Source organism: Anastrepha ludens, chromosome 6 (assembly GCF_028408465.1).
Source record: "Anastrepha ludens isolate Willacy chromosome 6, idAnaLude1.1, whole genome shotgun sequence".
Lineage (NCBI taxonomy): Eukaryota > Metazoa > Arthropoda > Insecta > Diptera > Tephritidae > Anastrepha > Anastrepha ludens.
This window is the reverse complement of record NC_071502.1, coordinates 107,838,390-107,847,638: the sequence shown is the minus strand read 5'-3', so window position 1 is coordinate 107,847,638 and position 9,249 is coordinate 107,838,390. Positions and strand designations below refer to the sequence as shown.

At 39.0% G+C, this 9,249-nt stretch overlaps 1 protein-coding gene across 1 annotated transcript; it reads right to left on the bottom strand.

Moving 5' to 3' along the window:
* Positions 1-226: 226 nt before the first annotated feature.
* LOC128866835 (protein kinase C, eye isozyme-like) lies at positions 227-5,924 on the bottom strand. The gene is made up of 13 exons (XM_054107836.1): positions 5,539-5,924; positions 5,343-5,374; positions 5,034-5,228; positions 4,801-4,929; positions 4,517-4,673; positions 2,029-2,146; positions 1,849-1,959; positions 1,471-1,776; positions 1,290-1,381; positions 1,029-1,230; positions 772-960; positions 567-707; positions 227-495 (listed from the first exon to the last, which is right to left on the bottom strand). Exons 1-13 carry the CDS (start codon positions 5,757-5,759, stop codon positions 343-345), a joined length of 2,046 nt encoding a protein of 681 aa, XP_053963811.1. The 5' UTR covers positions 5,760-5,924; the 3' UTR covers positions 227-342.
* Positions 5,925-9,249: the final 3,325 nt, after the last annotated feature.

Sequence of the window (9,249 nt, the reverse complement as noted above, 5' to 3'; positions counted from 1 at the left end):
TTCAAACTACAACAATAAGCGCACGGTTGCTCGACGCCGCACTACGCTCGGCTCTGTAGCTCTGCAAATACTTGGAATTTAACTCTGAAAATATGTGTCTCATGTTCTTGAATATCTAAGCTATTGATTTCAGGAAAAAAACCAAAATCGATTTTGACCTTTTAATTGGCCCGCCGGCCTTAACATGCCACCGACACTTTCGCAATTTATTAGTTAAAAAAACAAGTATTATTAATAACAATGAACTTTTTTCTGCTTTTTCTGCTAATTTTTTCAATATATTTTTGTATTTCACATTACAGAGTTCTCTAAATTTAGTACTTTAAGCATTTTATATGCATTTTAGATAATAGTGATAAACTCCGGATTCATATAGGAGAAGCCTATGAAGTCACTCTGATCCAAATTCATCATGAATAATTTATCGGTTGGTGTCAAATCTGTTTTTTCGCCAATGAAAGCTTTATCGAAGTTCGAGATATCCTTGCGATGTTTCTAAAATCAAAGAATATCACTGTGTTAACACCCAACTTTCCCACGAAAGACCTTTCAATGGGAACACTTACAATTTTCGGTACAATAGGCGGCTCCATTTCCTTCGCCTCAACCTTGTCCCAATCTATATTCCTGAAGAAAGGATGTGTGGTAATTTCAGAACGAGCATAGCGGCCAGCACCTAAGCGATTATTGGGCTTTTTTGCAAGGAACTGTAAAGCAGAAAAATTTATGTTCTATTGTAGAAAGCTGTAAACTGTGCACTGCCCCACTTACGCTCGTCAACACGTCCATTGCCTCCTGAGAGAAGTGTTTCGGAAATACTGCTTTTTTCTCTTTGATATTTTTAAATGTGTTCTCCTCATCATCAGCCTCGAAGGGATTTTGTCCGGCTAACAATTCAAAGAGTAACACACCGTAAGACCACCAGTCAATGGTGTGGCTGTAGGTTTCATAGGCGAGAATCTGCAATGATTTGAATTTATTGGAAAGTTGGGCTGAAGAAAATTGTAAAAGAAATGTGCGAATCCCACCTCGGGTGCCATATACACATTCGTGCCGCAGAAGGTTCTCGTAGTGTCGCGATCGGCAATACCATCCTTGCTCAGACCAAAATCAGCAAGCTTGACATGACCCTCACCATCCAGCAGCACATTTTCCAACTTAAGGTCGCGGTAGATAATGTGATGCTCATGTAAAAAGAATAATGCAATAGCGATCTCGGCGGCATAGAAGCTAGTGGATGAAAAAACAGAAGGTTAGAAAAGATGAAAAATATATAAAAATTCGTTTACACTGCCACTGATTCCTTGAAACGTCCATAGACCTGCATGTGGTACATAAGATCACCGCCTTTGCAGTACTCCATGACAAAGAATAGACGATCCTGACAAAGATATTATAAAAATGCACACTTTTAGTGTTCACAACCACCTCTCCCCTGTAGCTATTTACAAACAAACCGTGCACACTCACCATAGTCTGGAAGCACGAGTGTAGTAAGACCAAAAATGGCGGCTTGCCCGACAACGCCAACACCTGCTTCTCAGTCATGGGCAATTCCATGTCGTCGGTCTGTATGATGACATCCTTGCGCAGCACTTTCACCGCATACAGCTCATCGGTACCACGGCGCTCGGCCAGCAGCACTTTACCGAACGAACCCTTGCCAAGTACTTTGATAAAATTGAAATCTGCTGCACGTATCATATCGCGTTTGCTCATATTGTGTGGCATATCTTTGTTGTCCATGCGGCGCCTATTATCGGTTTTTTTATCCATCTAAATGTAAGGAGTGAATAAAGTAGGAATTAGAAAAATTGTCTAGGAAAGCACTTTAAACACTCCACTCACTCGCACTTCATCGCGCAAGCGCGCTATGTCGTTGACCGGATCCGAGCACGGTATGTTGTAGTACTCGCCCTCAACTTGAGAGAGAAACTTGTACCAGCCGTCGATGGGTTCCTGGTTGGTAAATAAGATATTCTTAGAAAAATATTACTCGTTTAGCAGTTTTATTTCTTTTCAGCTGACCTTTTGTATCTCTTCCAAGCTGAATGAAAATGAGCCCATGAAGTCATTACGTGATGTACGATCCCAATCCCAAACCTCAATCAGTAGACGTTTATCGCGATCTTGAGGAGTGAGGTCACTGAAAAAAAAAAACAAATTAAGGTAAATGTATATCCAACTTTAATCATGAAATAAGTGTGAAGAAAAGCTTCAAAGTTATAAAGCTGAATAGCAGCAAGAAATTTAAATCGATAATTAAATACATTTGTAAGCGCTTAGTTAAAGTGATTATTCGTAAATATTTGTCAATAAAAAATGTCAAGTCACTTATAATAATTTTATGATCTCAAAGCTTTATACCACCGAGCTTTTTTTAAATTTTTTGAAAACTTTGCAAAAACTCCAATTGTAATATCACTTTTCATTTACAAATTTTAAAGCAGTACCATATTGGCGTATCCTAAACCAGCTTTGAAGCATCAACACTTTGCAATTTTATTAAGTTTAACAAGCAGCTCTTAATATTACATTCATTGGTTTCAAACTCATGAAAATAAATTTAAACCTTCATGCCGCCACTATGGAAAAGAGTCAGCATACCGGGATACACTGAGGCTGGCTGCAACGCGCACTACAACAGAGCAATACCGCGAAGCGAGGAGGGAAGAGATGCGTCTTTGTAGGAAAAAAATGGGAAATGGAAAAAAGTGAGTGCGAAGAGCTGCGTGACAGACACATTAACTTTTGCGCCAAACTGAAAGTTGAGGTTCCAGCTCCTGCAAAAACGAAAACGGCAATCTAATGACAGGAAATGCTTGAGTTATGGAGGAAACACTTCGCACAACTGCTAAATGGTGCCAATAGCAGTGTGGACAATGAAGTTGAAACTGATCCTCAGTAGTGAACGGCTGAACAGTCGCACCACCACCCGACCTTGAAGAGGTTCGAATAGCGATATCGCGCCTAAGAAACAACAAATCCGCAGGAGCCGACGGACCACCTATCCAAAGCTGGAGGCGAAGAGCTGGCACACCGCATGCATCAGCTGCTCTGTAAAATATGGTCGCATGAAATCATACCTATCGACTGGAACCTAATCGTACTCTGCACAGTCCTCAAGGATCCTACAAACCGCGCAAATTACCGTGGGATTAGTCTAAATTAAGTTTAGATTAAGATTAGATCCAAAATCAAAAGGGGCCGCAAGCGTAATCTATAGTATTTGGAGGTGGTCACCAAAGTTTTGTGCTTCTGACGGTCATATGTAGCTCACAGTTTAAGTTTCGCATAAAATTTGTATTCAAAGTTCTAAGATAATTTGCGTAGATGTTGCTAATTACACCTTGATCAAACAGTTCCCTGAATAAGCGCCATCACCTGAAATCAGAGAGTTGGCAAAGGACTTCCACATTCTTTACGAATCCATTCAGGGCATTGTAATTAAGGATTTGGATTTGCGCTGTATTGCTTTCAAGTTGGGTCTTGGTTGCAAAGGACTTGAATTTCATCGTCACCGCGTTTAAGGCTGAGTCCGACCCAACATTCATCATACGCATAATTACTGGAGACGAGGCGTGGATTTATGAGTACAACACACAACCCAAATATCAGGTGAGTAAATGAAGAGCTCCGAATCAGCCAAGGCCAAAAACAAAAACACGTCGTTTTCAGTCAAGTAAGAAAGCAATGTTCACGATTTTTATGTATTACAACGACTTTGTACCCCATGAATATTTGATAGAAGGTCAGACAGTTAATGAGAACTATTACTTGGGCGTTATGAGACGTTTACGTGAATCAATTCGCCAAAAAGGAAAGGATTTGTGGGGAAACAACTCGTGAATTTAGCGCCACGATAACGCATCATAGCACAGTGCCATAATTATGCATGAATTTTTTACCAAGGACGAATCGAATACCATTCAACAGCCATAGAATTCACTTGATTTGACTCCCTGCAACTTTTTTCTGTTTGATTGAATTAAAAAATCACTACGGGAAACTTGTTTTAATAACCAAAAGGAAGTAATGGAGAAATCGAAGACGGCTCTGATGGGTATACCGAAAACAAAGTACCAGATATAATATGTTTCGAGAGCTAGATTAAACGCTGGCATAAGTGCGCTGCAGGTGAAGGAGAAAACTTTCAAGATATTTTGAATACTTTTGAATTTTCTGAATATATTCGGGGAACATTTTGATAAAAGCGGTGTATTAATATTTCGGAAAAAAGTACATTGCAAAAGTAATTCTACACATTTTATGATTATTATCATTAATCCTTCTATATCTTTCGTGTGAAAATATGAAATCAGAAAAGCTGTTTCCTTGCGCGAGTTCAAGGGCTGAGCATACCTACGCTAAGCTCAAAAGTTTGAGAGTTCAAAGTCTCACAGTAGTTGCTGTAAAACTTTTAAGCTTAATATTCTAAAATTTACACTTTAAAACTCATGCCTTTGAATTTCATTTGAAGTTCTTATAACTAAATATTTTCATTCGCACTACTCACAAAGTAAATTTCTCATTATAAACCGGACTCAAACACTTCTGTATAGTCTTCGTCTTCTTCTTTGTTTTGCCACTGCGATCTGGATGCAACACAATTGCAATGTATGGATCGCTCAAACCATTCGTGTCCATCGGTATCAAATTGGTAGCCTCCTTGACTGTAAAGCAAAATAATAAAAAAAAAACTTGAAAAAGCGAGAATTGGAAATTGAAAATCAAATAACAAATATTTAAGGAATAAAAATCACAAAACAAGTTTTCTGAAATAGGAAATCAGCTACTCACTTTCTACAGTCAGCGTATTGCCCTTGAGTTCCGCATACAACAAACACTTGCCGCGCAGTTCGTTGATATCGGCGCCACACAGTGGAGGCATCTTCTCCTTGCAAGCGTGATGCACATTCAAATTGCAATCTGAGATTGAGATAAGAAGAAAAACACAAAAACACGATTGAATTGTTCGTTTGCACAAATGCACACACTGGCACTCCGCTATAGGAGCTGTTTCCGACACTTACTATCGCACTTGACGCCCTGATGTGCCACACCATGCAGCAACATGCCACAATCATCGCAAAATGTTGGCGTTGTATAGGTGGTCGATTCCCATTTATGTTTGACTTTCGAACAATCAGCATCAATGTCGGTCTCCTTGCCAGGACATTTGAACACCACGAAATTACAACATTTCTGATGTATATTGAAACGGCAATCTAACGGTGCGGAGAGCGTAGAAAGATGAAGATGTGAAAAAATACCAGAACACATGAAAAGAAAGGTGGCAAGTAGATTTGGAATTTATGATTTTTGGCATGCGATGAGCTCACCTTCACACTGATAGCCTGGCTTGCCGAAGCCCCTGAAAATGGAAAGGAAATCATGAAACAAAAAATACAAAGTTTTGCTGCAACAAAAAATTCTACGCCTAATTCAATTAGTGCGGTGTAAAACGCCTTGAAATATGCGACATTTGTTTAAATTTTGTTATTTGGTTTTTTTTTTGTGTTTTCTCTTCGGCCATACCATATAAAGTCCTTGCAGTGCCCACAGTAGGTTGGCTGCTTGAAGAAGCGCACCGCGAACTTATGCCCATTTATAACCATAAGACCCTTCCGCTTCATCGCGCCCTTGCGCAGGCGGTTCTTCATGTAGTTCATCACATTGGCATCGCCTGCTATTTCGGCAATATTTGTTGGTGCTGCAGCTGGTGCCGCAGCTGCGGCAGCTGGTGCGGCTGCTGCCATATTTCTTAACTAAGGTCCTTAAGGTCCTTTCTTGTCTCAACACCGGTGCACTAATTCACTTAGTTTACCCAAGTTTTCACAATTGTTTTTGCTGAAATTTATTTTTGCAGCCAATACTTTTCACGCCAAGTCGCCAATGGCTACTGAAATTTTATGTCGCTCGGCAACATTCCACCAGCTGCTTGCCCTATGGCTTATGGAAGCCCTATGAATGACTTTGCTGCGTAACTTTTGCGTTTGGTTGTACAATCGAGGCTGACTCACTGGGCTTAAGTCAGGTTACTGACTCATTAGCTGGCCGAACAGCGCAAATGTTGAGCCATGTGGCGGGGCCAGCTGACTGAAAGATATAGCTGATGAAAGATATAGAATAGGAAAGGCAACTATGGATAGGAAGAATTTAAATTTTAATAGCTACCGGAGAATAATATTATATATTTAATATTATGCTGTCAATCTTAAGTAAATTCACTGAAAACTCTGCGTTCGCTATAATGGATTTTGGTATAGTATTTTGAAATCGTTTTTGCAACATTATAGTACATTTTTTTATTATTATTTGCTTAAATTACACAATTTCAGAGTCACTGCTTGTTGCTATGTTCATTCCCAAAGTAAATGCAATTAAAAGAAAGCATTAAAAATTTGTTGCATATTTCAAGGGAGAATGTTTGTTTTTCATATTCTGTGGACTTCACTTTCTTTTTATAAAGATTTTGTCTGAGAATACACTTAATGAAATTTTTCGGAGAATACTTTTCTAGAACATATTAACCTTCTAGCGACCTGCTAAATGCTATTTTGCTTAGACTTTTCAACAACGGGGTCTAAATTACTCCTTCGCGAGGGAGATAACGGGTTAAAATGTTCTACAAAATTTTACTATACATATGTGTCCAAACTACATATTTCGGTCCGTCATGAATTTTAACCTTTTTTCAGTTCTTCTAAAAACGCTTAGGCAAAAAAGTGCAAACTTAAATGGCCATCAAAAATTCTAACTACAATCAATAAATATAAGGGTCTACTAGGTCTTTCATTTGGAATCAGTTTGCCCCATCTAATACTGTTGCAATGTATTTTGAATATATTGTTTGAGAAGGAATCTCAGCTTATTTTATGAGGCAATCAAAATACGCAGATATCTGGCCTTAGGTATAAAATTTTTCCACCTATCCGTCTATTTTCCTAAGGTTTACACCTATGCGAGGCCAAAACTTTACGTTTCTCAACGAAGCCAGAGTTCTGTATTTAAGTAATTTTGAAGCAACGAACTAATCTGGCTTGGACCAGCCTTACGAATCATTATATATATGATTGGCTCGTACACCATTTTTGGATGTTTGGCCGAGCTCCTCCTCCTATCTGTGGTGTGCGTCTTGATGTTGTTCCACAAATGGAGAGACCTACAGGTTCAAGCCGACTCCGAACGGCAGGTGACTTATTTATGAGGAACTTTTTCATGGCAGAAATACACTCGGAGATTTGCCATTGCCTGCCGAGGAGCGACCGCTATTAGAAAAATATTATTCTTCATTTTGGTGTTTCACTGAGAATCGAACCTACATTCTCTCTGTGAATTCCGAATGGTAGCCACGCACCAACCCATTCGGCTACGGCGGCCCCGATCTCGGTCGTTGCTGTGAGAAAAATTCGCGCTTCCAAGAATTTGCTTCAGATTTATGGGTAATCGCTTGGGATTGAATTGGTAATGCTTGGGGAACTTAGATATTTTAGGCGCATTCTCGCTGTTGAGCTGATAGGAAAAGGAAAAAAAGGGGCCAAGCTCGAGCACTGCATCTTCACCTCGGTAACGTAAGCTCTTTTTAGAACAACCCCGTCAACCTCATTGAATTTCTAAAAGGCACGAAAATTCTAACACAATCTATAACAACATCTTTTGAAATCGAAAAAAAAAATTTATCTAAGAGCTAAAGTAATTTAATTAATTTGCATTGTACTCCCGATTTGCAGATACTGTTGTTGAGAATTATTTAGAATTTTTATTTGTAAATAATTTAACATGTATTGCCCCAATATAGTTTGGTTAAGCTTATACATGGTGGCGCAAAATTAATCATCCCATAAGAAAATTTATAATATTGCAAATGACGCCATACGTTACTCGTATTCGACGTTTGTGAACTCGACACCTGCAAACAAACAAGCAATGGAATAAACATTTCCATCACTCAAAATATGTTTTTTGTATTTAGTAATATAAAAAAGCTACTCAGAAGCGAAAATGGATGATTAATTTTGCGCCACCTTGTATTTAATTTGCAATACCTAAATATTTTTACTTCACAACTTTGCAGAACTTCTGAAGACTTTTTACACAATTTCTCCGAACAAACACTTCTTAGAAATTTCATGTTAAAGAACTGAAAGTAGAGCAGCAATTAAATGAGTAAGGAGGGAAGCATAATAGTCGTAAAAATCTACACATAAATACATTACCGTAAAATACGCCCCCAACATGCAATCTTTTGTAGCGGCAAATAGCGAAAAAATCACAACGTTTCCCACCTCCTTAGTTGCCAAGTGAAATTGGATACCGATTTGTCCGCCAACAAAACCAAAAACAGAACCGAAAAATAAACCAAATATTCTAAGAATAGCTACAGAGCATTCGCATTACTAAAACCTGCTTACAACAACAACATATAGCCTTATAACAACACGCATTTATGGCAAGCAACCTAAATTTCAAGAACAAAAAAGCAAAGCATAAAAAAAAATAATATACAATTACATCAACAAAAGCGAATTCGCGCAAAATAAGCACAACAACCCTTTCGAGGATACAAAACGAACGCAAAGGGCACTTTGTGTGACGTCGACAATGCGAATGACGCGCCAACGCAACGCTGCACAGGCAAATACACCGCCACAGTGGAAGCCAAATGCAATTGTCAACAAGCAGCGAGCTATGCAGAGCAAACAAAACGGAAAATAGATACACGAGACTAAAAAAAAATAACAGAGACCGAAATCCTCCCGCCGTCGAACAAGAGCCACCTCCTTGGGGCAAGTTCGACGAGCTGATGCGTGAAACCATGTAAAGTTGCTGTGTTAAAAAGAAAGGCAAAAAAAGCATTAAAGAAAGCCAGCTGAAAAACATTAATGGGTACAACAGCAATGCTTTATGCTCACACATTTATTTGCTTTGGAAAATATCGGCTAGTGTGTTGCTCGTCAAGGCTATGCGCGTATCCTCCTAAAATTGTTTGATGTCGCGCCTGCTGGTGCCAACGAGGACCCATCATCCATAAATTCTATGGCCACTGATGCTGCGTAGGTATGCGCGGCTAGCAGGCGGTGGGCTATACTCGTAAGCACGATTTAATGGCGTATAGGTGGTGCTTTCCTGCGACTGTTTAATGCATTTCGTTGACAACGCACTCAAATTGTTGCAATCAGCATTCCTTTCTTTTTTTTTGTTTTTTTTTTATTTTATTTTTTGCTGTCGCTCATGGCAATAATTGTT